General features: G+C 48.5%; 2 protein-coding genes across 2 annotated transcripts; both read left to right on the top strand.

The window, feature by feature from the left end:
• Window positions 1-2,832: 2,832 nt before the first annotated feature.
• Window positions 2,833-4,102, top strand: PtA15_5A256 (uncharacterized protein; the record flags this gene model as incomplete). Its single annotated transcript, XM_053168997.1, has 8 exons — window positions 2,833-3,009; window positions 3,096-3,140; window positions 3,211-3,354; window positions 3,439-3,494; window positions 3,564-3,604; window positions 3,689-3,735; window positions 3,827-3,856; window positions 3,956-4,102. 8 exons carry the CDS (start codon window positions 2,833-2,835, stop codon window positions 4,100-4,102), a joined length of 687 nt encoding a protein of 228 aa, XP_053020238.1.
• A 307-nt stretch (window positions 4,103-4,409) lies between these two features.
• PtA15_5A255 (uncharacterized protein) lies at window positions 4,410-5,602 on the top strand (the record flags this gene model as incomplete). Its single annotated transcript, XM_053168996.1, has 4 exons — window positions 4,410-4,913; window positions 4,984-5,204; window positions 5,289-5,397; window positions 5,507-5,602. 4 exons carry the CDS (start codon window positions 4,410-4,412, stop codon window positions 5,600-5,602), a joined length of 930 nt encoding a protein of 309 aa, XP_053020237.1.
• Window positions 5,603-13,328: the final 7,726 nt, after the last annotated feature.

The following is a 13,328-nucleotide window of genomic DNA, read 5'->3' as shown; positions in this document are numbered from 1 at the left end:
TGCGGTCGAAGTTGTAGGTGACAGAGCATGGGGGAAATTGGGGCTGGGAGGTGGGGTTGGGACAATTACCTGCCGGGCGTTGATGAGGGTTATTTTTCCGGCTAGTTGGACAGTTGGTTGCATAGTGTCCCGTCTGCTTGCATATGTAGCATGTAGGCGGCTTGTTCAGCGCCATAGCATTGACTTGATGTTCTTCATCGGTTGCTAGGTTCGATCCTGAAACGGATCCTGAAACGCTAGTATCATTGCGGCTAGCTAGGGTGACAGCAAGGGCCAAAGAATCTGATTGTCCGGACTCAGTGGCTAGACGGTGTTCCGTGCGTGCGGCCTCCCAAAAACAAAGAATGCTGCCAGAGGTGGGCAACTCGAAATCATGGGTCTCCATGAAGAGGTCCACCTTTCGATCAACTACTGGTCCAAGGTGGTTGTTGAGGTTACCCTGGAAAATGAAGCTGATGATCGTGTCCCAGGTCAGCTCGACACCCTGTTCTTGGAATGATCTGGCACACTGGTCGACAGCTGCAATCGCCTCCGCCGAGCTGCTGTAGTCGCGCAAAGAGATTTTTTTTAGCACTTCCCACGTGTGGAGTTGTCTTGCACAATTGACGATGCAAAACTTTGAAACCAAGTGCTCGTAGACTGCAGCCGAGTTATCGAAATCAACGAGATCGTATGATAGATCGCTGTGTACAGACGAGTGAATGATCCCTCGTGCGATTGTCTCATAGTAGGGATCGACCGTTGTATCCTCACCAGGCGTAAAGAAATGCTGGTTGTGGAAGCGTTTGAAGGCTGTGAGTTGAAGAGCGTCTTCCCAGCGTCTGATATTTGAACCGTCCGGTTTAAGGATGTCTTTGGAATCCAACTTGTTGATCGCCGCGTTGATGATGGCGGAGATTTTGGCTGATTCGTCGAGTTCACGACACCGTTGATTGTGGTCTTCTTCAGCTTCACGACGGGCTTGATCTTCCTCATGTTGGGCTCGGTCTTCATTTATTCTAGCCTGGTCGAGTTCGCGTTGGAAGCACATCTCGGCTATGAGGCTGTTGAGGTCAACTTGCCCGGTCTGCTGGGATTTGCTGGGCGGTTGGACTGCCGGGGTAGGTTTGACATGGGGAGGTGGCTCTGTGCGCCTCCAGTTGGTGGAGGAGGAACCCAGGACTCAATCAGTCAAGCGAGGCTGAAAGGTTGTTTCTTCGGGCACGTCGTCTGAGGCCTCGCGGCCTTTGCCCTTCGCGTCCCGAAGCAGAAAAGAGTCGTCATTGGGATTAGCCGCCCTGTTGGTCCTGAGGAAAGACGTGCCTTCACCATGGGAGTCAGAGGAAGGGATGCGACCAAGGCGACGTTTGAAGAAATCATTTGTCGAGAGCTGGGGACCAAGGATGCTTTTGATTGTCGGATTCTTCGGCGTCTGGCGTTCGATAGTCCTTAGTCCCGGAATCGCACCTAGACGGGGTTTGGGGTACAGTCGTCCCGATGGAAGTTTGGTATCGGACATGTCGTTTGGGAGAGGAAAACCAATGGGAATCCAAGGACAAGGAATATGGAAGTAAGATAAGAAAAAAGAAAAGGGAAGTTGTCCACGGTCGGCGTAGGCGTTCCAAGGTCAAGTAGAACCACTACCTGACTTGCTGGGCTACACACAAAGTCTAAACTAAGAATGCTGCTCCCTCGGCGGCGCCGTGGCTATGGGTGATCAGTCCAACGTAAATATCTGCAGGATATTCACCACGGGCTTGCTTAAGGAGTAGCAAATGAAGAATATACCCGCGAGCGTTACCACACAAGACTAGGATTTACGAGAGGACTAAACTCCCGAGGTCGAGTTCAATCAGATAATTGGTTAGAGAGAAGAGAGAAAGATGATTATTATTGTATTTTATTTTATTTATTTTATTTTTATTTTTATTTATTTATTTATGATATGCAATGCGAAAGTCGTTGAGAGTTGGATAGAAGTAGAAGAAAAAAAAATCAAGTGTTGAGATGGAAAATGGGTGGTGATTTTCAGTGACTCACCGGCGGACTACGTTTGCTCGTCTGAGGTGACTACGGTACTCGTTCTCAAAGAGAACTACTGGAAGAAATCTCGTCTTGATGCCGGCTACGGATGTGTAAGGTGTATAGACTGTTGAAGAATTTTTCGAGCTACTCCGGCGAGAGGCTCATAACCTGTTGGATGGAGAGCTCAAGGAATCAATAGATTACATACAAAGAAAGGGAGAGAGACTAAATATACTATGTACAAATACTCGTGACAGGTGTCGTAGTCGAGATGTACCGTAGTGTCACAACAGAAGCTCGTCGATGGTGCCGATTTTTAGAGCTGATCGTCCCCTCACCCAGCCGACCAGAAGATTTTTTGTAGATTTTTGAAGCAAGTCAAGGCAAGCCAAAAACACCCATATCTCACGCGGTGCTTGAGCCCGGGGGTCCGAGCACGGCCAGTTTTTGTCTGGCTTCTTCATCGTTTCTTTTTTGTTTGAACAGATCTGCTGAAATTCTGAGTCGACAGAAAGATAGCCGGGATCCCGGAGCATCTGTTAATGCCTGGGAACTCATATGTAGCTCGCAAAACGAGCAAGCTACGGCCTGTGTAAGCTGAACCACACTTTTCCGAGATTCTCTACGCGCCACGACCCCCACTTTAGTCCTAAGTCCCTCCCTGCGGTCGGGTTCACTCTGCTCCCCACTCAGCCTAGCAGGGGAGGGACTTTGTTAAGTTAGAACCGGTAGCCCCAATTTTAAGCCCCCCTCCCAGTGGACCACCAATTTTTTTAGTGGGCGTCGGCCATCAAAAAATAATAACAAAACACTAGAGAAACGGCAACGATGCAGACGATCATCAACCAGCTAAACCCGGCCAGAAGCCTGAGCAGACTCCAGCTGCTAGCCTCCTCCACCGGCACCGCTCACTGCCTGTCTCGATCGAGCGCTCTTGGCCGAGGATTTGCAAGCTCGAGTCTGGCGAGACAATCCGAGCAGGCCGATAAACGACCGGTGTTCTTTGTAGGCTGGTTTTCCTTGCCACGTTCAGCCACGTTTCTTTGACTCACCCTCGTCCGCCCCTTCGCTCTCCTCTTCGGTGTACATAGAAAGTCTCGGCTGGCGGCAAGGCGCTTGGAACAATCAAATTCAAAGTTGAGTTCATCTCATGACACTAGCTGTGGCATCAGAGAGCAGGGTGCTCACATCTCTGTGGCCGTCCAGCTGTACGATGAGGAGGTGCCCAAGACGGCCAAGAACTTTCGGGAATTGTGCAAAGGGTTCCCGAATCCGGAGAATACGACGAACGGGATTGACTGTTATAAGGGCGGCAAGTTCCACCGAATCATCCCCTCCTTCATGATCCAAGTTAAGCACATCCTCCTCCTCAAGCCCGCCGCAATTGGCGTCCATCAGGAACTGGTCACTAAAGCTTTGCATGATGTTCTGCAGGGCGGTGATATCACTCGTCATAATGGCTCCGGCGGTCGATCTATTTACGGCAACAGGTTCACATTTTGTTCTCTTGATCTTCATGAGTTTTTTTTATTTTGATTTTTGACATGGCCTCTTTTCAGGTTTAATGATGAAAACTTTATTCATAAGCACTCCAAACCAGGTAATGGGTTTCTAGCTTCTTATCTTATCATGGCTGGGTCTGATTTACTGACGCACTGGACTGGTGACTTTTTTTGGACGGCAGGGTTGTTATCGATGGCCAATGCTGGCGCGAACACCAATGGATCTCAGGTAACCAGAAGAGCGCTATACGACTTGATGTGAAGTATCAACACTGAAGTGATCTCGCCTTGCGCCTATCTGTTGCTCGTGATGACCACAGTTCTTCATCACAACTGAAGTGACCAGCTGGGTGAGCATCCCCCTCAGGAGAAGTTTCCAATCCAAATCAACTATGGAAGATGTCTGGCCACAACTGACTGACTGGGAGTCGATATCTATATATGCTTAGCTCGATGGGAAGCATGTCGTTTTTGGAGAGGTCACCGAGGGCTTCGAGGTCGTCAAACAGATTGAGGCCCTTGGCAGTCAGTCCGGCAAGCCCAAGACCGAGGTGACTGTTGAAGACTGTGGCGTCCTCGAAGACTCCGCAAAATGAAATCCGAAAGATGTATCCTCCCCCACTCTCCACCCGCTTGTTTGTTCTGCTTGCTTGCGCAGAAATATATCCCCCGAATCCGAACCGTCCTTGAGAGTTCTACATACACATTTCAGTTGCCAAAGCGTGGATCAACTTGGATCAGTGGATGGATTGTGGCTCGTTCTCCAAACATAGATAATCATAGCAGATCTGACCTGGTAGATCATTCCCATGGGGCATGGGGTGTGTGTGTGAATGCCCATACACTGATAGGTATTTATAATGCTGGCCTCGGCGCTGACCTGGCCAGCCAGCAGCAACTAAGATGACCAGGCAGCGGAGCAAGGCCCAGCCGAAGACCACGTCCACGAAGGATGGCCCGCCGGCGGGTGCCCGGGTGCCGGCGATCAACCTTCGGACAAAGTACTACTCGGTGGTCCCCCTCCATCTGCTCTTCATCCACTTCACGCTCTACTATCTGCCCGGCAAGATCCTCAGCAGTCCGGAGGATGGCCGCCCGGGAACCGCATCTAGCCTCGAGCATCTCGTCCGCCACCCAATACGCTCCCTGGCGATCATCAACCTCGGCGTCTTGCTCGTCCAGCTCTGGTTCTCCAACTTCCTCCGTTCCTGGAAGAGCTCGCTCGCCGGGCCGGCTCCTGAGACACCCTCCGAGAAACACCGGCCGCTGCCCAAGAAGCGCATGCTGGCCAGCCAGCTCAAGACGCTCCTCCTCAGCCTCATCCATGCCCCTCCCTCGGAGTTCCCAAAACGACTGGCGAAGGAACTCGACCCCAAGCTACGCTCGTTGATCAGCCGATCCACCTTGGTCAGTCCCCTTCCTTCTAAAAACCAAGAATGGCTGTGTGGCTAACCTAATCTGCGTTGTATGTCCACAGTTGCTCAAAGAAGCCCTTCTCATCAACACCATCATCCTCCTCGCCATCACCGCCCTACTCGTCCTCCTGGGCGCATCCACATTCTCGCTGTCACAGCTGCTCAAGAACCTAGGCCTGGCCTGCTTCTTAGGCCTGCTCAGCTTCTTCCCCGCCTCACTATTACTGGGATGGAACCAGGCCAGAGAGAAGCCTAACTGGATCCGGATCTTCTCCACCTTCCAGTCAGTCTCAACTCTCATAATCTCGTCTCGCTTTGACTTGGACGCAAGAGGGCCTGCTTTAACTGTACATTCTGCTTCTCCCAGACCAAAGAACGAGATCGAAGTCGCCATCCTCTTCCCCGCCATCGGCGCCTGTGTAGGCACTTGGCTAGGTGCCATCCCGATCCCACTCGACTGGGACCAACCCTGGCAGGTATGTCTTGATCCCTCAGACACCGCGCACCTCTCCCCTCTGGCACCCCTGTCAAACAAACCAACTATTAAACTGATCCAACCCACTCTTCGTTGTCTCAAAAACGTAGGCTTGGCCTATCACTTGTCTTGTTGGTGCTTCTGGGGGCCACGCAGTCGGATCTGTTGTCTCCATCATCCACTCCGCCTTGTATGCGTCCTCTTGAAATGAAGTCTCAACCCAACTCACTCAAAAAATGTTAGAATAGAGGAACGATTAAAGCAGTTTCATACCAAATGATGTATATACACGTGTACAAATGTAACAGCGATTCATTCTTAGATTTCAGTTGCGGTTGGCTCAAGCTGCTATGAGAAATCCAAAACCACACTGAAAATGAATGGTAAACCAGCAACTCTCCTGACTGGATTACAACCTGTCCTGGTTGTTGCAAGATCAGAGCATCTCCAACGCACTCGCTACGTAAATTCCTAGCTTAACAAAGTCTCTCAAACAGAGGGTCTGGGGGACCCTGCCTGGAGGCCTCTCTGTAGGAGAGGCTTATGAATCATGGCTGCACAAGGAAAAAAAGCAGTGACTTGATGGCAAGTGACATGGTGCAGCTTTGGTTTCAACTCCAACACTGCTCCAAGTCTGCACCACCAGCACATCTAGGGCTCACAAGACTACAGCAGAGCACTCAATGTGGCACAGCCAGCTGATGCTCAGCTTTGGCCCTGGCCTGGCCCAGCTCATGCTCAGATTTAATGCTGGCCTGGCCCTCTGGTTGCTTTGTGTCAGAGCTGAGCATCAGCTGCAGCCCTGGGCCAAAGCTGTGTTGAGGTGTCTTGTTCTTTGTTTCTCTGCTTCCAACTGTAGGAATACGGACTAATGAGACCAGCAGGAACCCTTATGGAAAGCTGCTTGGTTAAACTCAGCTGCGTTGAAAGGCAAGCCCTTCCGCGGTCCCCAGAACCCAGACCCGCTGCAACCAAAAAGGAAGCATGCGCGGTTAAGCCCAGACCCAGCAGCGCGGACAGGTAAGCCCTTCTGCACTTGCCCAGACAAAGACCTAACCCAGGCACAGTCAGCTGAAGCATATTGCTCCGTCGATTACGCAAGCAGAACCAGCGAGAGCCTTAAAGGTCAAAGCCCAGCAAAAAGAGCAAACAAGCTTTAAAACCTTCTTGTGGAACGTCTTGGACCCCAGACCAACTCAGACCTGCTTGACAGGATCACAGAAGCGTCAGCGACCCGTAAACCCAGTGGATTCTTCCATCAAAACACAGAAAGAAGCTCCAAGCTAAACCAGACGAACCTCGTTCGTTAAGCAGCCCAAGACTCAGCGGACCCGTTCTGCCAGAACAAAACCAAGCTACTTGGATAGCCGGCTCACACCCGTGAGTTAAGAAGCAGAACAGACAACCAAGAAAGGAAAGGGAAGCTGAATGTGTGAGGACCGATGCTGGCTACACAGGATCGTCCCTTGCGCTTGGATCGCTGTACATCCCACCTTCACAACTTTTCCTTCTTTGTCTAAAGCCAAAACAACCCCAACCACCCCAGTAGCCCAGACAGTTTGTGTTCTGCTTTCAGGTAAATCTAGCTATGCTCTATTACTGTCTATCACTTAGACACTTGTAGTTATAACTCTAACAAGCAATAAATTTCAGTTATTCCAATTCTTTTACCAACCATTTCACTTGTTTTTCACTTGGCTGTCACAGGTTGTAGGTAGTGTGCTAGTTCAACCGGCAGGCTTCCACACTTGTACTCATCATTCACCATCTGTTGAGCTAGGTCAGCAGTTCTTCTTTTTTTCTCCTTTTCTCTTTCTTTTTGTTTGTTGCAATGCAATCCTTCCACACTTGTACTCATCATTCACTGTCTGTTGAGCTAGGGCCATTGCAAGAGGTTATGCATGAGCCTCATCTGACGCCTGCAAAACTACACGCCTAAGTGAACACCAGAACAGCCTCAACCTCATCAATTGAGGAAGGGGCTGGGATCTCAAACAGCTGCAGATACAGGTAAGCAAAGCAAACCTTGTGCCACAGTCCAAAACCGCTGCAGTGGGACCAAAAAAATTGATTACATCTCTTGGATGAATGTGGGTGCTGCCCATAAAAGCAAGAAAAGTAAGCTCAGGGAAAATCCCAGCTATCAGTCACTTTCTGAAAGAATAACCACAGCAAGCACCACAGGTTAGCAGCTGGGTTTCTGAATGTTGAGCTGGCTAATGTCTCATTGTATTCCTTAGAATTTGTAAAACAGGAACAGACAAACTTGACCAATACCACTCAAAGAGCTGGCAAATCAATTGGTAAGCAGTTGATAGGCGAGACAAGAGCTGGAGGCAGCAGACACAATATGGGTGAGTGGATGATGGTGGTGGAAGGATGAGAAAAAGGGAAGCCTTCCACGTCTGCTGCCAGCAGTACACTACCTGACAATGTGAAACTAAAGTGAAACATGAGAAATGACTGTGACATGCACGTAGCACATAACAAGAGATTAAAAAGAAAAACAACAGCTCTTCAACTCAACACCCCCCCCCCTTGCTGCAAACATGGAACAAAGTGAAAGAAATAGAAAAGGAAAGGAATGGAAGAAAGAGAACAAGAAGGAAAAGGGAAAAGAAAGGTAAGATAAAGGAGGAGGAAAAAGATTGGAAGAAAGAGAGGAGAAGGTTAAGGGTAGAAAGGATAGACGGAGGTGAGGAATTCCAGGGACAGGCATTAGGGGACAATTCCAAACATGATTTGATGTTGCTCTAGGGGAGTTTTGTCCAACCAATACCTTGACTACAAACCAACAATGTCAGTGGCAGCATCTTTGGTTTGAAACCAGAAAAGAGACTGAGACGGCTGAGATGAGCTCAGCCAACTCCAAAAAATATTTCCAATTACCACACCACCAAGCTTATCTTTCATTATAAACTACCCATACCACACATTCTAGTTGGTTTTACCAGCCTCAGGCAATTGACAATCTAAATCAAGATTTCCCTCAGCTCATCACAGCTCCAAGTCCAGGTGCTGGTCCTAGTGGCAGGCCAAGCTGTAAAACCCCTGCACTTTTCAGACTTCACAAATATGTTACAACCCCTATCACACCCAAGCTTAACTAAGCCTCTCCAAGGAGGCGCAAAGCATCTCCAAAATGGTGCTTGCGCCCCGCGAGCACAGGGAGGGAATTGTGTTAAGTTTGTATCACACCTCATCCCACTGACCAGGTGTCAATCAGAACCTCCAATGGCCGTGATTACTTGTCCTTCCCGTCCCGCCCCCCACTCCATTGATTTATTGGTCAAGGCTAAGCATCAGTGAGTATTTCTGTCCCTCCCAGTATGCCCTGTTCTCCCAACACCAAGTATCATGTCCCAACATCCACCCTTGCACATATGCTAGCCAATCAAGACAACCAAACCAGTAAATTACTGATTGTATGGGGTCAGACTGAGGTCCTCATCACCTTTGTCAACTTTCCAGCCAATGTACAGCTCTTTGAATCCAAATGCAGGCTTGATATCGCCGTCCAGGCCATGAAGCAAAAGGCACTCAAGACCAAGCTGCGCGTCAGGGTCTTCAAGACACCCTGGGCATGGTGGATTGACAATGAAAGCCCTGAAAAAAACCCATCCTCCTACCTATCCCTACCCATCACCTACCACCAACCAACCAGACCCGTAAGTTTCCATCAAAAAACATCCATGGAGGACAAGCCGTAGCTGTAAATTGTTCAGAAGCTGAGTTCTAGAATGGCTTAGCCTCTAATCAGCATCCTAGGGGAGCCCAAAAATCCTGTCAATACAGCTAGTTCCAGTCCCCCCAATGTGTGGGTTGGCTGCGTGAGGAGCCCACTCATACCTTGGATTAGAAAGGCATGCCTTAGCCGCTCTTTCGTCCAGGGCGCCCGCATATTCTTAGTGTGGTGGGCCTTGAGTGGCAACTCCTCCGCAAGACAGCTTTTAGCGCCTACGGGTACAGGGCTTCACGGACATCAAAAATCCTCAAAATAAACTCCGCCTCCGCCATATGAAACCACCCACCCCAGATCCTCAGTCCTCTGCACAGTCTCCATTTAATTTACTCCGCTCTTTCCCGCTTGGCTCTTCTCTTTTCCGCCTCCGCCTCTGCCGTAGCAGTTTTCCCATCTCATTACATTATTTCCGCTAGTTCTTTCTCCAACATTGTTTTCTCTACTATCCTTTCCCACCCTTTGTTCCTTTTCTTGTTGTTGATCTCTTTAGCGGTTGTTGTTGCTGATCTCTTTAGTTGTTGTTGCGGAGCGTCTAGCGTGTTGTTGTTGTTATCATAGCAGCAGATGTGCGTCGGACACAAGGGTCAGACGTACACTGCTCATCTTGGACTATAAGTTCAAGCTCCACTGAGCTTGGACAAGTTCCCCATGCAATTCCATCCTGATCCAAGCGGAATAACATCACCTTTTTCTGATCCGCTGGCAGTATCCCCAGCATCCTTTTGGATCCCTGGCCAAGTGGCCCGTATCCCTCTTTGAGTTTCATCACCGGCAGTATCCCCGGTCTTCTTTCCGTATCTTTCCCTTACCCCGTCAACGCTCCGTATCTTTCCCTTACTCCGCCCGCATTCCCTGATCCTCAAACCTTGTTTATTCCACTCCACTCCTTGTTGCGGACTCTACTCTGCACTCTTGATTCTTTCTCATTCCTCACAAACACCAAGGGTATCTATCCATCCCCCTTGCTTTTCTCAACAAATCCCCCCCCCCAACTCCGCTATTATCTTTTGATCCCATATTTCCGCTTGATTCGACGGACCGCCAGAAGGGCAGCTACCCAGCGCTGCCTACGGTCTGACACTGAAGGAGCTCCATACCACTCCAGAGGTTGGTACGGGGAGGGGTGGGTCCTGGGTGCGGAGTGCGTCCTCCAACTTGGCCTTCGCCTGGCGGCCTTTTTTCTCTTCTTTGTTGGCCTTCTTGGTGATGTCGGCCAGTTGTAGTCGGAGTTTGGCGGCTTCGGAGGCGTCCATTGTATTGCTGATAACAAGGGTTGAGTGTGATGTCGGAGTGGGATATTCAAGGTTTCTAAGAGCAGAATCGGGTTTCTGAGAGCGGAGTACTGGATATTCAAGGTTTCTAAGAGCGGAATCGGGTTTCTGAGAGCAGAGTACTGGATATTCAAGGTTTTGGAGGCAGAGCAATCTGGTTCTTGTTGGTCTGTTGGGTTCTTAGTCTTTGTCTCCGTGAAGTAGATCCTGCAATATGTTATGGTCTGTTCTATGGAGAGGAAGATGGAGTCTGGGTCTGGGGTTCTGGGGGTTCTGGATCCAAGATGGTACAGTCAAACCTGTCTAAGGGCATACCCTTTGGGAGAAGAATTTTGGTATGACTTTAGGCAGGTTATGCCCTTAGAGATGGTGATTTTGCAGGGCAATCAAGAATACGAGGCAGTCTTTTTCTATGCCTTTAGGCAGATTATGCAGTTAAAAGGGTATGCCCTTAGACAGGTTTGACTGTAGATTGCAGGATGAGGAAGAGGCTTGGATCTCCAGCCTTTCAAACCTTGAGTATGGTCCGTGACATGTATGTGTAGTCTATGTACATCTGAGTCTGCACTGCGGAGCCTGTGCTACGGCTCATAACACCGTGCAGCTCATCATCTGCTCTTGAGAGGGGTTCCTTCCCGCTGTAAAGTTTTTGTGGGCTTTGAGTATCCCCAGTGAGGAGGTATGATTTTTTTATTTTTTGTAATTTTTGGACAAATTACATGTCCAACTCCCATTTCATGCGGCGGAATTACATTCCAACTCCCAAAAAATGTGATTTAGGAGTCGGAATGTAATTCTCGGTAGTCAATTAGTCAAGCCCCCCAAAAAAATTAGCAGACAAAAAATTCAGCTAACAAAAACTAAGCTGTCAAAAAATTCAGCTCACGAAAAAAGATGACAAAAATTTAGCATACAAAAAACCAGATGGCAAAAAATTAGCACACAAAAAACACAATCATGAAAAATTAGCACACAAAAAATGGATGACAAGAAATTAGCACATGAAAAACCAATGACAAAAAGTTGGCCCACAAAATCTGATGCGCACAAATTTTTCTGTAAGCACATATTATTTGCGCGCACCACAAAAGTTTGTTTTCATAGGCTGGGTGCGCATTGTGTTAGCTAAACACACTAGTTGGTCTTATTGGTGACTTTTGGATATTAGATCATATAGCTTGGCAACTCAAATGGGGCTTGAAGCATATATTCCAACATACCCCCTTGCTTCATGCACCATGAACAAACTATGAACATTGTATATTCAAATCATGTATGTTTGATATGCTTCAAGCCCCATTTGAGTGGCCAAGCTATATGATCTAATATCCAAAAATCACCAGTAAGACCAACTGTGTGTTTAGCTCAGTGGTATAAGAGCAGCTCTCATGAATGTAGAAGGTTGTGGGTTCAAATCCCACAACACACAATTCTTTTCACCTGAGTAATTTCAACAAACAGCACCAATAGAAGTGGCTGGGGCCTTGGAGACACCCCTCACAGGTGCAGAGTGTAAGGTAGAGCCTATCAGACATACAGTAGAGCCCATCGGACATACAGTAGAGCACATCAGACATACAGTAGAGGCCATCAGACTACTGCTTGGAGGCCATCAATGCCTGCTGGGGGAACTTGTGTATTTGAACTGGGTGGGCTGGATGCAGTGAAACGGAAGACTGACTCATGTCCCAGAATTTTTGAAAAAACAGCTGTGAGTAACTTTAATGCAGTAACTTCGTGGGGGACTTGGTCCATTCTGAGAAATCTCCACAAGATCAACCTGTCCGTCTCCCATCAACCAACCCTTCGCGCCCCAACCAGGAATCCTCAGAGAATCTCAACTGTGCTCCAACTGTAAGAGTCCCGTTTGGACTCTTCACTAAAGGCGGACAGTGGCACAGAGAATCTTGTCTCAAGGTATTCTAGTGCCCAACTAAATTGTATTTCAGGGTGAGGAAGAACTAGCGCGGAGAGATCAACATCTCTCTAACAAAGGGAAGAAGAGAAAAGAGAAAGAGAAAAGGAAAATACATACCTAGCGCGGAGAGATCAACATTTCTACTGAGCTAGGGAGGTAAGGAGGAACAACTGAATGGGTCCTGTGGTGGGGCTTGTGATATTTATGTGACACCCCAGGAGGGGGGCTCATACCAACACCATCAACCTGCTGTGCCTTTAGCGCCCCAACCAGGAATCCTCAGAGAAACTCAACCGTGCTCCAGCGCTGTGGTAGATGGAAAGGTTCCACTACATCAAAAATAAAAAAAATTCTCTGTTTTCTTTTCTTTACATAACATTCATCAGAAATCACGGACTATGGCGCAAGGATGGGACTCTACAGGACTAGAAGTTACATTCCAAGCTACACACCTTACAACCTCACGTTTACATACACAACCCAGCTGCTGGACAGCTACACATACTCATTTATGCTGCATAGTATGTACATACATTCTAAATTAGTGGATTTTCACAACTGATAGCTGCAGGTGACATCATAGAAGTACCACATTAAATCCCTCATGTTCTGACCAATCATAGTCACTCATTCAGATGTTTGTACCTACTACACGTCATGTACATTTCCAACCAACCACATTCACTCATTCAGTTTCCCTGCAGCTAAAATCGCTCATACAGGGCTTCCTTGTAGCTAAATTCCCTCACATTTGTCTATATAAGGAGCTCTCCCCCCTTCAGTTGTCTTTTCCTCAGTTCAGTACCCACCTGTCACATACCCCACAACATTACATACCACCCAAACCCTTTACACATTATAACAACCCTTACCAACTGTGAGCCGCGGCGCTTCCCACGACCTCACAGAGACAGTCACAAGACTGTCACCAATCCAACCCCGGCCTCACATATAACCTCCTGAGCCCCGCCCCTCCTAGCTCGGCAGGGAAGTACTGAGAC

This window comes from Puccinia triticina, chromosome 5A (assembly GCF_026914185.1).
Source record: "Puccinia triticina chromosome 5A, complete sequence".
Taxonomy (NCBI): domain Eukaryota; kingdom Fungi; phylum Basidiomycota; class Pucciniomycetes; order Pucciniales; family Pucciniaceae; genus Puccinia; species Puccinia triticina.
The sequence above is the reverse complement of the archived record's forward strand: the minus strand, read 5'-3'. Positions and strand labels throughout refer to the sequence as shown.